Source organism: Megascapheus bottae, chromosome 1, assembly GCF_031878675.1.
Source record: "Megascapheus bottae isolate mThoBot1 chromosome 1, mThoBot2.hap1, whole genome shotgun sequence".
Lineage (NCBI taxonomy): Eukaryota > Metazoa > Chordata > Mammalia > Rodentia > Geomyidae > Megascapheus > Megascapheus bottae.
The window spans coordinates 3,903,648-3,921,549 of record NC_143509.1 but is presented as its reverse complement, the minus strand read 5'-3'; the positions used below and the strand labels follow the sequence as shown (position 1 = coordinate 3,921,549).

General features: G+C 54.7%; 2 protein-coding genes across 3 annotated transcripts in view; one reads left to right on the top strand and one right to left on the bottom strand.

Moving 5' to 3' along the window:
* The first annotated feature begins 1,316 nt into the window (after positions 1–1,316).
* Positions 1,317–10,328, top strand: Pin1 (peptidylprolyl cis/trans isomerase, NIMA-interacting 1). Its single transcript, XM_090337706.1, has 4 exons — positions 1,317–1,424; positions 4,634–4,852; positions 8,999–9,109; positions 9,840–10,328. The coding sequence occupies exons 1-4, from the start codon at positions 1,367–1,369 to the stop codon at positions 9,947–9,949; spliced, it is 498 nt and encodes a 165-aa protein (XP_090193832.1). The 5' UTR covers positions 1,317–1,366; the 3' UTR covers positions 9,950–10,328.
* A 3,265-nt stretch (positions 10,329–13,593) lies between these two features.
* Positions 13,594–17,902, bottom strand: part of Olfm2 (olfactomedin 2) — a 45,203-nt gene continuing 40,894 nt past the window's right edge. For both annotated transcript variants that reach the window (XM_090337016.1, XM_090337009.1), the window contains exons 4-6: positions 17,297–17,516; positions 16,860–16,966; positions 13,594–14,712 (exon numbers count right to left, since the gene is read on the bottom strand). In XM_090337016.1, the coding sequence (XP_090193142.1) occupies positions 14,035–14,712; positions 16,860–16,966; positions 17,297–17,516 (1,005 nt within the window). In that variant the 3' untranslated portion in view covers positions 13,594–14,034. The remainder of the gene's footprint in view (positions 14,713–16,859; positions 16,967–17,296; positions 17,517–17,902) is intronic.

Genomic DNA, 17,902 nt, shown 5'->3' with positions numbered 1-17,902 from the left:
GTATTATTTTACATAACTAAGCAGAACCACTTAGGCATCACACCTGTGTGTTTCTCTTCCAAGAGTATCCTCTTTTGGTTTCACTGTGTGAATATCTAGAATTCTGTATAATTTGTCATATCCCAGTCAGTGTATTTTAGAACATTTTTTTTTTTTGCCAGTTCTGGGCCTCCTGAGTAGCTCGAATTATAGGCAAGAGCCACAGACACCTGGTTTAGGTCAGCTTGTTCATTTCTTCCTGTGTTTTTGTCAAACAACTGGGCTCTGGTCCTGCCAGTAAACACATTAAAAAAAAAAAAGATGTTTTTCAATTCATCACATTGGCAAGAATTTGAGAGTTTGGCAGAGCACCAGGTCTCATGCCTACAATCCTAGCTATTCAGGAGGCTGAAATTTGGGAATAGAGATTGGAAGCCAGCCCAAGCACAACTATTGGTGACACTTATCTTCAGTAAAGGAGCAAAAAGCTGAAGGTGGAGCTATGGTTCAAGTGGCAGAGCTCTAACCTTGAGCAAACAAGCTCAGGGACAAGAACCCAGACCCTGCATTCAAGCACCAGGGCCACCATTATAAATAAATAAACCTAAGTAAAAAATTAACCTTCTACTCCTCCCACCCAAGCCTCCTCCAGTGTTCTCGTCTGAGTGGCAATGCTATCACCCACCAGTCATCCAGCACCGTGAAAGAAGCCTGATGGAGAGGGCCTCGGAGCAGAAATGGTTATCCTTGCGGGGGGAAATACAAATAAAATACCATGAGCAGGGTTAAACTTTGGACAGCTGGAGGAAACGGGTGGGAAGGGGGAGAACGGTGCGGCCAAATTTAAGCTTTGGGCTCTGAGCTTGTCACCAAGGCAACTGCGTTGCTATGACAACAGCAAAGCAGCCTCCGGCTTCTGACTTCCAGACCTGGCCGCCGCTTCCGCGTGGGGACTGTGGGCCTCCCAGAACGGGCCGGAAAGGCGGGACTTGCAGCCACGGCAGCCAATCAGGACACTGTGTCTCACCCGGATGGGCTCTGCCGCTAAGAGCGCCCAGGAGGGGTCGGGCTTCGGCGTTTGCCGAAGGGCGTTGGAAAGGGCGGGCATCCCGAGCTTCCCACCACTAAATTGCTGAGGAGAGGGAGGGGGCGGGACCCGGATGAGGTCGTCCGGGGCGGGGCTCAGATAAACCGTGAATAGGTCCGCCCGCCGTTGCTTATTATCCAATAAGAAGCCCTAACGCTAGACAGGACGGCTAGCGTATCCAATGAGCGCCGTCATCCTGCCTCAGGGCGGGACTCGACGGACCAATCAGCAGCGGTAGTGGGTGGGCACAGATCGCCAGCGGCGCGGCGGAGGCGGAGCAGGTGCTGCGGCAGGAGGAAGATGGCGGATGAGGAGAAGCTGCCGCCCGGCTGGGAGAAGCGCATGAGCCGCAGCTCAGGTGCCGCAGGGGTCGGTGCTGGGGCGGGGCTGCGCGAGCCTACGGAAGTGAGGGCTCGAGCTCGCCCCTCGGGCACGGCGGGACAGTCACTGCTGTCCCTCGGGGCCTTTCTTCCTCCGCGTCGCCCCGTAGGGTAACGGCCTGCGGGGCTGCGAGTCCCGGGGAAACTGAGGCAGGGGGCGGGACTGGGCGGGTGAGGGACTGGTGGGGGGGGAATGGGGTCGTGGTCCGGGGTGAAGATCATGGTCTTGTCGTCTGATGCATCTCTGCATCCGTGGGCCCCGGGGGTGGGATCCCCCCCCCGAGGAGGAGGTCACCCCAAGACCTTGCAAAGGGTGTGGCCCGGCCGCACCCCTATATCCTCACCTACTGCGGGGTCTGAGGGTTCCCCACGGCAATTGCTGACAATTGGGCACGTTTGTGTCCGCACCATGCAGCGTGCCAGTCTTAAGTTCCCTGTGAACTGGCACAGCTCCCGGATGGGTGCAGTGAGAATGGCCCCTTTAACTTCTGTTTTTATGGAGGTCCCGGGTCTTGAACTTGGAGTCAGAGCATGGTCTCTTGGCTGGCTCTCTACCACTTGAGTCACTGCTCCACTTCCAGTTTTTTGCTGGGTAACCGGAGTCTCGTGGACTTTTCTGCCTAAGGCTACTTCCAACTGTGATCCTCATATTTCAGCCTCCTGAGGAGCTAGGATTCATTACATGGGTGAGCGGTTGGCACCCTGCTAATAGTCCTGTTTTTACAAATGAGGACATTGAGGTCTGGATGCTACTGGAACTCACTGGAGATCATGCATTTTAGGGGTCAGGAGCTGGGTGTGAGTCTAGTCACCCTGCCTGCAGAAATGGTGGCATTTGTCCTCTCTCAGAGAAGCAGTCTTCGCATCAGGGGCCACTGTTGCCCTTCAAAGTCATAGTAATCCCGGTCACAGTAATAATTCTTATTGATTGAACATCAGGCTCTCCTAGAACACTTTGCGTACATCGATTATTCACATTAACCCCACTAGTTTCATAGCCTTCTACTCTCCCTGCCATTTTTTCTTCAGATGAAAGTCCATAGCTAAAGTTTTAAGAGTCAGTCAGTGAAGAGGGGGGTTGGTGACTAATAACTGCAATCCTAGCTACTCGGGAGGCTGAGATCTAGGATCATGGTTCAAAGCCAGCCTAGGCAGAAAAGTCTGTGAGACTTTTTTTTTTTTGCTTGCCCAGCTTCTTTTTTTTTTTTTTTTTGCCAGTCCTGGGCTTAAGCTTAGGGCCTGAGGACTGTCCTTGGATTCTTCTCAAGGTTAGAACTCTACCACTTGAGCTTCAGCACCACTTCTGGCTTTTTCTAAGTATGTGATACCAAGAAATCGAACCCGGGTCTTCGTGCATGCTAGGCAAGCACTCTACCACTAGGCCAAACTCCTAGCCTTTCTGTGAGACTCTTATATCTCCATTTAATCACAGAGAAGGTAAGTGATACTGTGACTCAAGTGATAGGAAGAGTGCTAGCCTTGAGATAAAATACCAGTAACAGCACCCAGGCTCTGAGTTCAAGCCCCAGAGTGAGCACACACTTTTTTTTTTTTTTTAATACCTCATGGTTTATTTTATTTTATTTCTTTTGCCAGTCCTGGGCGTGAGCTCAGGGCCTGAGCACTGTCCTTGGACTTTCTCAAGGCTAGAGCTCTACCACTTGAGCTTTAGCACCACTTCTGGCTTTTTTTTTGTATGTATGTATGTGGTACCGAGGAATTGAACCCAGGTCTTTGTGCATGCTAGGCAAGCACTCTACCACTAGGCCAAACTCCTGGCCCCGAGCACACACTTTTTTTTTTTTTTTTTAACTCAGCCTGGGTGATGTCCCTGAGCTCCTTTTCTCAAGGCCATTGTTCTACCACTTGAATCACCACTCCACTTTCAACTTTTTCTGTGATTAATTGGAGATACGAGTCTCACGAACTTCTCTGCTGGCTTTGAACCATGATCCTCATGTCTCAGCCACCTGAGTAGTAAGGATTATGGGCGTCAGCCACCAGCATTGTACCACACACTTTTTTTTTTAAGAGCCAGCTACGTTTTCCTGCAGAATCCATACTCCTTTGCTTAACCTGTCTTAGCTTTTTTCTGAGAGTGAACCTTCAACATAAACTTGATGCTGTTTGCTGGGCATTGTAGGGTATGCCTATAATCCCGGCACTCAGGAGGTAGAGGCAGGAAGATCATGAGATCTTGGGTGAGCCATCTCTGTCCATCTTTAGGCCCATTCTGGCCATTTTTGAGACCCTGACAGCCTTCTCCATGGGAGACACCCAACTTATAGTGCTCATACACCCAAGCCAACTCCCAAGCCATCGACTGACACTCCAAATCTTCTGGCTTCTTCTCTGTCTCTTTCCTCCATGCTCCCAGTCCCTGGGTCACATCTGTTCCAGTAGTGCTATTTCCTAACCATGTAACCCCAAGCACCAGATAGGATGGAGACCAGAGCTTGTGGGGTGAGTTGAGCTCCAGCCGATGTGTCTGGTACAGGGTCAGGATGCAGGTAGCATCAGCCATTGCTGTATCACCAGAAGATACAGCCTCAGTTTCTTAGCCAATGGAGAGAAAAGCTTCAGTTCTGTCATAAGCATCTTATGTGTGACCTTACTTCTTCCAGCCTGTAGGGCACTGTTAATCTCCATTTTATAGGTGAGAAAACTGAGGCCCAGGAAAGTAGGATCACAGACTAAGGAGCTTAGCTAGGTTTGAATCCAGGTGATCAGGTTGCTGAATGTATTAACTGAGCCCCTCGCTGCTCCCAGCTTCCTTTCCTTTTCTTTTTTCGTTTCCTTTTTTTTCCAGTCCTGGGCTTGAGCTCAGGGCGTGAACACTGTCCTTGGACTTTCTCAAGGCTAGAGCTCTACCACTTGAGCCTCAGCACCACTTCTGGCTTTTTTTTTCTATGTATGTGGGACCAAGAAATCGAACCCAGGTCTTCATGCATGCCAGGCAAGCACTCTACCACTAGGCCAAACTCCCGGCCCTCCCAGCTTCCTTTTCTCCATCAGTCTGGTCTGTTTGCCAATGACCGTGACCTCATCTGGCTTGCCTGCTCTGAGCCTGTTGTCAATGGCGGATACCCCATGGGTTTGCTAAGGCATCTCACCAACCAGTCCAGCATGCTGTCCTGAGTACAGCCCCGGCTCAGTCCTGCCTCCCCTGCCCACCCCTCCTCTTCAGGCCGGGTGTACTACTTCAACCACATCACCAACGCCAGCCAATGGGAGCGGCCCAGTGGCGGCGGCAGCAGTGGCATCAGCAGCAAAAATGGCCAGGGGGAGCCAGCGAGGGTCCGCTGCTCACACCTGCTGGTGAAGCACAGCCAGTCCAGACGGCCGTCATCCTGGAGGCAGGAGAAGATCACCCGGACCAAGGAGGAGGCCTTGGAGCTGATCAACGGTGAGCAGGGCCAGGACAATGTCAAGGTTGGGGGGAGGGGCACAGTGTCCCCTCCCTGTGTCCCATGTGAGCCCTGCAGAGCTCACCGCATCGACGCCCACTTCTTACTCGGCTCAGTGTGGCACTGGCAGGCACAGAATTGCCTTTTGTGACATGAGCATGACCCACAGAGCTGCCACATAGCTGTTTTTGGTTTGGGTCTGGTAGTATGGGGGATTTGAACTCAGGGTCCACACACTTGCTAGGCAATCACTGTACTACCTGAGCCATGTCACCAATCCTTTTTTTCTTTTGCTTTTAGTTTAGCACTTTTTGTTTTTGTTTTTTTGCCAGTCCTGGGCTTGAGCTCAGGGCCACAGCATCACTTCCAGCTTTTTCTATGTATATGGCACCGAGGAATTGAACGTGGGTCTTCTGGCATGCTATGCAAGCACTCGACCATGGGGCCAAACTCCTAGCCTGCTTTTAGTTGTTTTGTTTTGTTTTTCTGATGGAGTCTAGAACTTTTGCCCCTGATGGCCTTGGACTGCCATCCTCCTGCCCCAGCCTCTTGAATAGCTGGGATTACAGGCGTGCCCAGCCACACCTGGCTGATGTGGACCTGCCCAGAGCAGGTCCTCACTCTGTGGGAGAGTTGCCCTCCCACAGCTGGGCCCATCAATGGCACCTAGGATGCTGGGCCTGCACGCACATGCGCACAGGCATACATTCCCCACGCTGTCTGGTCTTCAGCCTTCCCCGCTCATGAGCACTAGGGAAAGGAGCTCGCGAGGTGGTGTATCATTGGTTGCCTCCTGAACTGTGAGGTCTGGCGTAGCCTCCACTCCAGGCGTGTGGAGGCAGGGACAATAAGGGCCGAGGACGGCTGGGTGAGAGACGCAGGTCCCGTCCAGGTTGGGGAAGTAGTAGCTAAGGTGAGAGGCCTGGGTGTGTTCTGAAGGCAGAAGAATGTGCTGGGCCAGGGAAGCGAGCTGCAGGAGGCCCAGGCTGAGTGGGGGCTAGGGAGGAGGAGGAAGGGGTGTGAGAGGAATTCTTGAGCCCCCTAACTTTAGTAATCCCTGATCAGAGGCCACAGCTCATGAGAGAACAAGAGAAGCTAGGCTTGGCAGTGCAGGCCTGCAACCCCAGCTACCTGGCAGGCAGAGGCAGGTGGGTTACAAGTTCAGGACCAGCCTGGGCAGTTTTCAAGACCTTGCCTCAGAAACCAAAGGGCTTGAGAGTAGCTCATTGGTAGAACACTTACATTGCATGCAGAAGGCACTGGGTTCCATTTTCTGTGTGCGCGTGTGCGCACACGCACGCGCGTGTGTGTGTGTGTCTGTGTCTGTGTCTGTAGGTGTAGGTCCTGGGGCTTGAACTCAGGGTCTAGATGCTGTCCCTGAGATTCTTTTTTCTTCTCTGAAGGCTAGCACACTACCCCTTGAGCCAGTTTATTAGAGATAAGAGTCTCTCACAGACTTTGCTGTCTAGGCTGGTTTCAAATCTCGGTTCTCAGAGCTCAGCCTCCTGAGTAGCTAGGATGACAGGTGTGAGCGGCCAGGGCCCAGCTTCCATTTCTGACCTAATAGCAAAATTAAAATAAAATGACCAAGAGGAATGGCTGTCCAGAGCTGGAACGATGAGGTGCCACGTGCAGCAGCAGGCTCTGGGAAAGGAGCCCCGCGTTGGGGAAGATTTCAGATTTAGGAGGTGGGATCAGGTGCAATGATGCGGGGGGGGGGGGGGCGGGGGGGAGTAGAATTTGGTACGGGGATAGGGTGATGTAAAGATCAGAAGTAGAGTGAGCCCAGAGTGGCACAGCGCTGATTCCAATGCCAGCCATGACTCCAGCAACACCCTTCCTCATGAGAGTGTTACTGGCCACTTGTGGCTAGCCAGGGAGCTCCAGAAACAGTGGGCTCACTTGGTCTGTGTGTGCAAGTAGGACACCGGGCAGGGCAGGGGAGGTTTCTCGGCCCAGGCCCTTCCTCTCCTAGCTTCAGTTTGCCCTCCTGGGACAGGGCGATCCCCTGTACAGATAGCATTCGTGTTGGTGAGTGCTGGCCAGTAGGCGTGGCTTCTTGCCCTCGACCTCACTCACCATCCCTGACCATTTAGGTGATCTGGAGATGATCTGGAGGCGGTGCCCACCCCAGCTGGCAGGCTGGGCCTAGTGAGCAGCACTGAGGTTCTTTTTGGCCCAAGGGACAGGCCAAGCTGCAGCAGACCAGACACTGCAGAGGCTCCTTTCTCAGCTTATGTTCCATTGCAGCTTCTGGACTTCAGCCAGAGGCCATCAGGAACTTGAGGTCTGCCAGGGTCATTGTCACTGTCCTTGTCTGACAGCAGCCCAGGCCTGGCACAAGCCCTCTCCCCCTGCACCCCTGGGCTGCACCTCTGCTTGCCCAGGCCCTGAGGAGCACTGGACTCTTGCAAGCCTGTCAGAGTACCCTCAGCCAGCTAGCTTCGGTTGGGCTTTGGCTTTTCTGGGACAGCAGATGAATCTGTCCCCTCTCCCTGACCCTCCCCTGCCTGGGAAGCAGCCTTATAATTGGGTAGGTGAGGGCTGGCCCGTGTCTCTGCACCTTTTTAGGGTCACAGCCAGCCTTTGGTTCATTCTTGCATCCTTCAGTAATTTCAGTAATTAGCCTGGGCTGCCCCTGTAGATGCCATGCACCAGCAGTTCAGTTCAGCATTCCAAGACCAGGCTTCAGCCAACTTGGTTTCTAATGAGGTCTTTGGACTTGCACATCAGGGCCACCTTTGTCCTCACATGACCTTTCCTATCTTACGACAATTTTTCTTCTTTTTGAGACAGTCTCGATCACTAGATTGCAGGCTGGTCTAGAACCTGTGATCCTCCTACCTCTGCCTCCTAAGGGTTGATCCCACACCCAGCTGGTTTCTTGCTCCGAAACGGGTATCACTTACGTGTGTGCATGTGTGAAGACTCTGAGGCCCTCCAGTCTTGGGGACCCCAGCTGCTGGGGGGATACAACAAGGTGACACATTGAGGATGGGGGCTGAGGCCAGCTCTGTGGGTGCTGTATCCACTCCTGCTTCTGAGAGGTGAACAGACACCGGGGCAATGGCTGGCCACGAGGGCAGGGGAATTTGGGACTCTAAGGGTGAGTCCAAGGAATAGGAGGATGATGAGCAGGGGCTGTGACAGCAGGTGCAGCCCCTAGGGACAAGTTCTAACCACACCAGGATTTTACAGGCTGAAGCCACTGCTGTGCGCAGGCCAACAGAAAGGGGGCGTCCATGTGTCCCCCAGGCTTGCGGTGACAGGACCAGCCAGTGCCTCATGGTGGTGGCTGTATCTGATGGGCAAAGCAAACACAAGTTCCAGGGAAGGGAGATGGCAGTGGGTCACCATGGGCGGTCAGTCTTGTGGTCTTCCAGAAGCAGGTCACACACCCAGGTTGCTGCTGGATGGCACCCCCCATGGTGCCAGTGGCGTGGGTCAGGGGGCATTGACGTCCTTCAGAAATCTGAGGCCCGGGGGCTCCTGAGGAGTTTGACTTGGCCCAGAGTCAGGCAGACGTCAAGGGTGGTGCTGGCCTCGGTGTCCGCCCTGCTGTCCTGTTCTGAGGGGTGCTGGGGGTTCGGGGCACCAGTGGCCATGCCGCAGGCATGTGGAAGGGGGCCTTGTGTGACTCACAGCAAAGAGCACCACGAACTCAGGGTAGTAGAGTAATCCCAACCCTGGAGGGCAGCGGCAGGAGGATCTGGAGTTCATGGGGAGACTCTGGAGACTCTGGCACCCTGGGCCAGTGGGGTGGGTGGGAGGGGCACCCCACCGGCTGACCTCTGCGCCCCCTGCTGGCTGCTCAGGAAAAATGCTCCAGGCTCAGCTTGCGGAGCAGCTGCCCCAGGAGATGGAGACGTGTGCCTGGTCAGCAGGCTGGTAGTATGGGCCGCCCGTGTCCATGTCATGGGTTTCTGTGTTACAGTCCCCACCTGCCTGCCAGGTGAGTCCACCTGCCCAGCCCAGGGAGTCGCAGATCACATGTACCCCGCCTTCCCGCACCCTGCACCCCTCCTATCTAAAATCTGACTCGTGGGGAGGGGCTCCTCTGGCCTGCTTCTGGAGGTCACTTGGGGTCATGGGGGTGTTGGTGGGGAGGCCCTGTGCCCTGACATGGGTCCCCTTTGTCCCCACAGGCTACATCCAGAAAATCAAGTCTGGCGAGGAGGATTTTGAGTCTCTGGCCTCACAGTTCAGCGACTGCAGCTCAGCCAAGGCCAGAGGAGACCTGGGTGCCTTCAGCAGAGGTGGGCAGGGGCCCAGCACCCCCCTGGGCCCTGGCGCTGGAGAGGATGGAGGGAGGCCCTTGGTCCTTGCTGCACCGATCTCTGCAGCCCATCAGGTGGCAGCATAGCCTCCTTCAGGCCCAGATACTGCCCTGATCCTCCTGGCTGGAAGGAGGGTAGGAGGAGACTCCAGCTCAGCTCAGCCCTCCCCACGCCCCGCCCCCCAATCTCCCCTCACCTCACAGGAGGGGAGGAACCAGGGTGAAATGGGCAGCCCCTGGCTGCGTGTCTGGACTGAGGAGGCTGACTGTCTCCACCTCCTCCATCACCTCCACCTCTATTATTTGTCCTCCAGCCTCCATCCTGGTGGTCTGTGGAGCTTCAGAGAGGAGCCCAGGATGAGCTGGGAGGGAAGTGAGCAAAGGACTGCCTGGGGGCCAGGTGACAGATGAGCGGCTAGGACGAGTTCATCATGGAAATGTGCTCTAAACGCACCGCAGTGGCGGCTGCTCTGCCCACCATCCCTCATGCTGTCTCAGGCTTCCCAGGGCCTCCGTAATGGCCCTGCCACCCCCCAGCTGGGCTGCAGCTCAGCTGTGACAGGGCCATAAACCTGATGATAAATGAGTGCAGTCTGCAGCCCCATCTGCCAGAGCAGCCTAACCTGAGTTTTTGATGCCTCCCTCTCCTCTCTCTCCTCCCTCCCCTCCCCTCCCCCCTCCCCCCTCCCCCTCCCCCTCCCTCTCCCCAGGTCAGATGCAGAAGCCATTTGAAGACGCATCCTTCGCACTGCGCACAGGGGAGATGAGTGGCCCAGTGTTCACGGACTCCGGCATCCACATCATCCTTCGCACCGAGTGAGGGCTGAGGGCTGCCAGCCTGCGGGGCGCCTTGCTCTGCCACAGTATTTATTGTTCCCAAAATGGCTGGCTGGGGGGCTGTTCAGGGGGGTTCTAGGCTTCCCATTGCCTGTGTGCGTGCAGTTGGGGTGGTCCCTGCCAGACTCCCCCTGAAGGAATTGCCTTCAGCAGGGCAGTAGGGGTGGGGAGGCCCCCAGCCCCAGGGGAGGGGGCCTGGCCCCCCTCCCCCCTCCGGCCCCGGTCCCAGGGGCAGGCAGCAGGACCTGGACTTGATTCTCCTTCTGCCCAGTTCCTCTGTTGAATTGCAGAAAGCAGAGGCTGGGGGCCAGCGCCACTGGGGGCCCCCCGTGTCCCCATTAAAGCCGGAACTACTGCTCCAAGTCCTGTGTCTCATTTTGTCCCCAGGGTCTGGGGAGGGCGTTGTCTACGTCTCTCATGCCTTTGTGTCCAGACTGCTCTTCTGCCCCAGAAACCTCCCTTCTTCCCAGGGCATCTGGAGCCGCCAGGTGCTCCTGTGTCAGGGGGCCAAACTCTCCTGGATGCAGGGCTAGGCCTTCCAGCATCCACCCTGCAGGACTGTGGGGGTTGTGAAGGGAGGGTCCTAAGAGAGTCACTTGGCCTGGGACTTCATACAAAGACTGCACCCACGCCTCTCCCCAGGTACCAGCTTCTTCACCACTGCTAGGTCTTCCGGAAAGCTGTTCCTGGGTCCAGCTGCAGCAGCTGGACCAGCACCCTGCACGGATGCTGTTACCATGGCAACACCTCGCTTCCCCCTGGAAGGGAAAGGGCTACTGCTGGCACTTCTTAAGAAGGGATCTTGGAGGCAGCCTCATAAGGCTGGTGGAGTCCAAGGGACACCCATAGCAGAGGCTAGAGGGATGGTGAGCTGGCTTCTCCCTACTTCCATGTGCCCCCCTCACCTCCGCCATCTCCCCAGCACCTTCACCCAGCTGCCTCTAGGCTGGGGTTCCGCACTACGAGTTGATCCTTTGATTGTGCCCCTCTCTTGTTGTGGACAAGCCAGGAGGAGGGTGGGAGCTGCTGCAGCTGGCAGAGCTTTCAGAGAAGAAAGCTGGAGCCAGGGGACTCCCCTCCCCCCCAGGGCTGAGCCTCAGCGACAGTCACCTGAGCTAGAGCCATCACTTCTCTCTGCCAGCCGCCTGCTGGAGCATTTGTCATTAAGAAGGTTTAATGAGTTTCTTCCTGGCTGCGCTGTGCTGGGCAGAGCCACTGGGCTGGGCAAAGCTGGCTTTCTAGGCTGCATCTCCAGCCAGAATGTTTTCATCACTCGGGACTATGGGCAACCTTTTATAGCTGAACGAGGTCTAAAAGAACAGGAAGTGACAGGAGTCCAGAGCCTGATGTCCTGATTGACAAACACCCAGTTCCCTGCCTCCCACCCCCACCCTTGTCTGAAATGCCCAGAGAGAGGTCTGCAGAGAGAGGCTTTGGGGGCACACATGTGTTTCTGTATTTAACTGTGTGTGGCCTTGTGATTGGAACCCATCCTCCCTCCCTGTCTGCAGTGGCCAAAGCCTAAGCAAGAACATTGGCAAGCCAATGGTTCACGCCTATAATCCCAGTTACTCACGAAACAGATCTGAGGGTGGCAGTTCAAAGCCAACCTGGGCAGGAAGGCCTGTAAGATCCTCTCCAGTTACACACTACGGAAAACCCAGAAGTGGAGCTATGGCTCAAGGAGTAGAGCTCTAACTTTGAAGGGAAAAAAGCTCAGGGACAGTGCCCAGACCCTGACTGAGTTCAAGCTCCATAACCAGCACAAAAGAGAAAAAAAAGACTAGCATTAGAAAAACTTGGCCCCCAAGCCTTCTCCACACTGCCACCCTCTCCCTCCAGCCTAGAACCTGGGGTAGGGGTGGGGGATTTGGGCCTGTAGAACTGTGATTGCATGGTCTTTATTCATCATTTTTAATGGTGTTGGGGATGGGACCTGGGCTCTTCACACACAAGGTGGGTGCCCTGTCCCTGAGCCAGCTCCCTGGCCAGATTCCCATCCCAAAGGGTTGGCTGCACCCTGGCCATGTGCCAGTCCTGGCTTTTCTGTCCCCAAGACAGGGGCAGAGCAGGCAACCTCAGGTGACCCAGGGTTCACTAAGCTATAGCCAGGTGCATGTCAGTGCAACCAGCGTGCTAACAAGCAGACACATCCCGAGTGTGCATGTGTGTGCGTGCGTGTTCATCCTTTGTGGTAACAAAAGCCACAAGCATGGAAGAAGAAACCAGGCCTCCGAAGACATGAGGTCCAGATGTGGCAGCTCTGTCCTCCATGACAATATGGGTCCCAGCCCGAATGTGCTGAGGACAAAGACAAACTCAGTGGTCCTCCGGCGCAGACCTCCCTTGGGTATCAGAGACGGAAGGACCAGCCCTGAGCGCGATGCTGTGGGGCCAGGAACCCCCCCCCCATCGGCATACTTGCTCATTTACATGGAAATTAATTGCTCTTCTTGAGGATTTCTTTAAAAATGGATTTTAAATGAGTGCATTAGGCAGCCCCATTTATTATTCATGGGTTTCCTTCCCAATATGGCCCCGTGTCTGGGTTCCGGAGATGATTTAATCATGGAGAACATTAGTTACAGATGGGGACCATCGTGATGCAGGAGGGGTCTAAGCAGATTCTCTGCGCACTGCGCTGGACCAGCGTGGGAATAGACGAGACGCCCAGCCCTGCTACCCCCCCACCGGCTGCAGTCCTTCCTGCCAGCCCCTGCTCTGTGCCATCTGGCCTCAGTCCAGGCAGAAGGGGCCCTCATCTTGTTCTTTGCCCCCTGTGGTACCCCAGCCACTGATTGACTCCTTGACTTCCTGTCGTGGCCTGGTCTCCTGTGGGAATCTCCCTACCTGAGCCCTTCTGGGTGTGAGCTATGCTGGTTCTTCTATAGACTAGGCTAAATGCATCCATAGACTGTTTCTACCTTTTATAACTCGGAAGAGTCACGGTTTGTTTAATAATGGGTTATTTTGTTGTTTAGTTTGTATGTATTTGTGTGCGTGCCAGTCCTAGGGCTTGAACTCGGGGTCTGAGCACTGTCCCTGAGCTTTTGTGCTCATGGCTACCACTACTCCTTTGAGCTACAGCAGCACTTCCACCTTTTTAAACCTAATTAGAGATAAGGGCTTCATGGACTTTCCTACCCAGGCTGGCTTTGAACCCCAGTCCCCAGATCTCAAATTCCTGAGTAGCTAGGATTTCAGGCATGAGCCACCAGTACCAGACTAAAAACGGGTTTTTAAATTACTAAGCAAAAAAAAGGCAAAAGGATCAGCTGGACAGGACTGTAACCTATCCTATCCAGATTCGTAGAGGCAGCCAGATTGTTAACAGACGCATTAAAGGACTGCCAGACAGCTCAATGATTGCTGGGCGATTGATCCGTGAACAGCCGGCGACACAAAATATTCATTTGAGGCCAATTTTCATCGTTGTAATAGAATTCTCGGTTTTGATCCAATTGCTTCTGATAGAAATACCTTTTGAGTTGGGGCTTCTCACCTGTGTTGTTACGAGCTCAGCTGGAGAAGGGGCGCTCTGCAGTGATGGGTCTCCAGGCTTAAACCCTGCACCTCCCTTCCCAACCTCTGCCACCATTGCATACACAGAGCAGGCCAAGAAGCATCAAATGTCAAAGGACCCATTTATTCCAGTAACCCCGGAAGGGAAACGTGTAAATTAAAAAAAAAAAAGTAAAGAAAATAAACATAAAAAGATCCATGCACTCAACTCCAAGGGTAAGGGAGAGAGAGGGGTGGGAAGCAAGGGGACCGGGAGGAGAGTGGAGGGAAGAGAAAGACCTGGAGGGTCAGATCAATCAAAAGAAAGAGCTGGGGGGCGGGCGGAGGGAGAGAGGGGGGGGGCATCAATAAAAAGGCAAGAAAGATCAAGGGGTGGCATATCAAAAGCAGAGATCCATAAAGAAGAGACCCAATTGAGAAAGGCATTGATGGAATAGGAAGGAGAGAGAGGGGGGGGGGATGGCGCGCAGGGAACAGAAGCCCGGGGAAGACTGGCAGGGGGCAGAGGGCAGGACAGAAACAGGGGACACAGGGAGCCCGGCAGCCCTAGGGGTCCCCGGAGGTGCTGATGACGTGGAAGAGCGTGACGTTGTACAGCACCTGGTGGCCGTTGTTCCAGGTGTAGAGGGCGCGCTCGCGGGGGTTGTAATCCAGCATGGAGATGTGCGAGTACTGGTTGTGGAAGGGCACGTCCGTGTACTCGTAGCTGGACGTGTTGGTGAAGTAGGCGAAGTAGACCTTGGCGCCGGCCAGGTGCGAGTTGGTGACGTAGAGGACGCCGCAGATCATGAAGGCCTCGCCGGCGCTGCGCTTCGGGTAGCCGGTGTCCCAGGAGCGCACCACCTCCAGGGTGTGCGGGTCCAGCCGGCTCACCACGATGTTGCCCGCGTTCTGGTTGGTGGTGTACACGGCCCACAGCCCGCTCTCGTCCACCATGAAGTCCAGGTCCGAGAAGCCGCCCCACGAGTAGGGGAAGGTGTTGTTGTAGCCGGCGCCGGGCAGGCTGCGCTGCACCAGCACGGAGCGCGAGCGGAAGTGGTACTTGACCACCACGTTGCTCTGGTACTTGTTGTAGAACAGCGAACCGTTGTACACCACGTGGCCCGTGCCCGCCCACGGCTGCGGCAGCAGGTGCTGGATAAAGTTCTGCCCTTTGATGAAGTCGCCCAGGGTGCGGAACTCCAGCACGCGCCGGCCCTTGTAATAGCCGTCCATGTACCAGACCTAGAGGGCAGAGGGGCGGGGCTCAGGGGGCGTGGCCCCGTATAGGAGGCGTGGGGGCGTGGCTTCTAGGGGGCGGGGCTCCATGGTGTTTGCTAAGCGTGTGTTCTATCACTTGGGCCACGCCCCTTGCGCGTGAGCCACGCCCCCATCCTCTGCCATTTGAGCCACGCCCCCTCCCCTGAGCCATGCTGTCAGCTCAACGGAGCCATGCCTTTATCCTTCCAGCCATGTCCTCCTGTGTAGAGCTGCCCCACACTTGAGCCACGCCCCCCACAGGAGCCACGCCCCCCAGGAGCCACGCCCTCCACAGGAGCCACGCCCCATGGCTTGAACCACTGGCCTTTATTCCTCAAGCCACACCCCCTTGGTTGAGCCATGCCTCCTACCCCTAGTGCCATACCCCAAATCTTTGGCTTGTCTGTGTGTCTGTGTGTCTCTGTGTGTGCATGCTTGCCTGGGCACTGTCTCTTAGCTTTTCGTTATTGTTGTTTATGTCTGTCGTGGGGCTTGAACTCAGGGTTTGGGCATTGTCCCTGAGCTCTTCAGCTCAAGGCTAGCGCTACCACTTGAGACACAGTGCCACTTCTGGTTTTCTGGTGGTTCATTGAAGAGTCTCACGACTTTCATGCCCAGGCTGGCTTTGAATAGCGATCCTCACATCTCAGCCTCCAGAGTAGCTAGAATTACAGGCGTGAGCCACTGGCAGCCAGCTCCCTTAGCTGGTGCTCTACCACTTGAGCCATAGCATCACTTCAGGCTTTTTGCTTGTTAATTGGAGGATCCCATGGAATTTTCTTCCTGCCAAAGCTGGCTACAAAACAAGATCCTCAGATTTCAGCCTCCAGAATTGTGACTAGCCCTCAACTGTCTCGAAATAAGGTCTCACCAGAGAGCCCAGGCTGGCCTGGACTAACTCCATCCTCCTGCTTCAGTCTCCTATGTGCCCATTACAGGCATATGACACCATGCATGGCTACTACTAGTGGACACGAAACATGTGGTGGCTGGATCCCAGAGCATCAGGGAAAATATCCCTCCCTGGGAGCTGACTGGGTCCACAAATCCACTGTTTATAGGACGTTGGATAGTTAGGGGGTCACTGAAAAGCTACTGGGGAGTAATGGGTCCTTGAACTCATCGCCCATAGGCATGCCTAGTAGCCACAAGGTGACACCATTCTTGTGTCATCATCCTCATGTTAATGGGCACTTCCTGGTACTTGAACTTGGCCAGGGCACTTCAGCTCAAGGGTAGACCTTGAGCCAAGCCCCACTTCCCATTTTCTAGAGGTTAATTGGAGTCTCAGGTCCTTTTGTGTGGGGACTGGCTTTGAACCTTGATTCTCAGATCGCAGTCTCCTGAGTAGCTAGGATTACAGGTGTGAGCCACCATGCCTGGCTTACTTCCAGCTTTTTCTATGTATGTGGTACCAAGGAATCAAACCTGGGACTTCGTGCATGCTAGGCAAGCACTCCACCACTAGGCCAAACTCCCGGCCCTTCTGAGCTTCTTTTTGCTCAAGGTTAGAACTCTACCACTTGAACACAGCACCACTTTCAGCTTTGTCTGTGTACGCGATACTGAGAAATGGAGCCCAGGGCTTCACTCATGCTAGGCAAGCACTCTACCACTAGGCCACATTCCCAGCCCTGGCTTATCTTTTGAGATGGAGTCTTCCTGTCCTTTGCCTTAAATCTTGATCCTTCCACCTCTGCCTCTCTGATTAGTTGGTATTAAAGGAATGTACCACCATGGCAGGCATAAGTGCTAAGACTCACAAACCCCAGCACTGACATTATCATAACCATTTTGAAAATAAAGAAATGGTCGAGTCAGTAATCCTAGATATTCGGGAGGCTTGAGATCTGAGGATCATGGTCCAGAGCCAGCCCGTAGAGAAAAATCTGTGAGACTCTTATCTCTAACCAGCAAAAAGCCGGAAATGGAGCTGTGGCTCAAGTAGTAGAGTGGCAACCTTGGGCAGAAAACTAAGAGATGGTAAGCTCCACTACTGGCACCACAAAAGGAAAAAGAACAATTGATAATTGGTCTGGAATCTCAGGGCAGAGCACTGTGTCTGGTTCTTCGCAGGCTCTGACCCCTGGAGTAGACAACATCACTCACCCGGAGTAGACAACATCACTCACCCGGCTGTCGGAACTGGGGGCCATGGTGTCTGTCATCCAGGAACCAAAGCGGGACCCCATGGCTCGGATGGTGATAGGGTTACTGACACCCGTTAACTTCCCGCAGCCTGGCAGGCAGAGACATGAGAATGAAGGACAGGAAAGCCCCCGGGGGTGAGGGGGGGGGTAGGACCCAGCCTTGGGACCAGGGATGAGGAAAACTGCAGAAACCCCATCCCAATCTAGAGATCGATTAGGGTAGGCCAAAGGTTGGAGGTCAAGGGTCAAGGCCATTCCCAGCTTCCGGACCCCTCTTCCACTCAACCTGGTTAGAAAGGATCAAAAGGTTGAGGTTTTGATCAGAGGTCAGAACTAATAACCAGCTTCTGAGCCACATGGATGGGCAGTCCTGGGGGTGGGTGGAGAGATCAAAGGTCAAGGTCAAGGTCATGACCTACCCAATTTCTGGGCACAGGCGTGCAGCCGGGCCTCCAGAGCCAGGACACGCTGCTGCAGGTCCTCGTAGCCGTAGGCGCCCATCTCCTCCTGGATGGCGGCCAGGCTGCCGGACAGATTTCTCACCTCCTCACGCAGGCGCACGATTGTCCTTGTGTCCGCCTTGTATTGCTCCAGGACGGGGCTCAAGGGCTGCAGCTCGGTCATCCTGTCCTTCAGCTCCTGCCCGCCAAGGGACAACAGTGACCCATCATGACCCCCTGAGCTTTCAATCCCAGCATCCTTGATGTACACCTGCCCTCTGTGTACTTTTTTTTTTTTTCTGCCAGTCCTGGGCTAAAGCTCAGGGCCTGAGCACTGTCCTTGGATTTTCTAAAGGCTAGAGCTCTATGCCTTGAGCCACAGCACCATTTCCAGCTTTTTTTCTATGTATGAGGTACCGAGGAATCGAACCCAGGACTTCATGCATGCTAGGCGAGCACTCTACCACTAGGCAAAACTCCCAGCCCCCCTCTCTGTACATTTCTTAATTTTTTCTTACTCGGTGGTGGGTCTTGAACTGTGGTCCTGGGCGCTGTCCCTGAGCTCTTCAGCTCAAGGCTCCCACC

What these genes read in the sequence shown, in the direction of transcription:
- Pin1 (XM_090337706.1), top strand. Translation starts at nt 1,367, where the DNA reads ATGGCGGATGAGGAGAAGCTGCCGCCCGGCTGGGAGAAGCGCATGAGC. An exon ending in GCGCATGAGCCGCAGCTCAG is followed by an intron (nt 1,425 to 4,633) that starts GTGCCGCAGGGG and finishes CCTCCTCTTCAG; the next exon opens with GCCGGGTGTACTACTTCAAC. An exon ending in CCTGGGTGCCTTCAGCAGAG is followed by an intron (nt 9,110 to 9,839) that starts GTGGGCAGGGGC and finishes CCCTCTCCCCAG; the next exon opens with GTCAGATGCAGAAGCCATTT.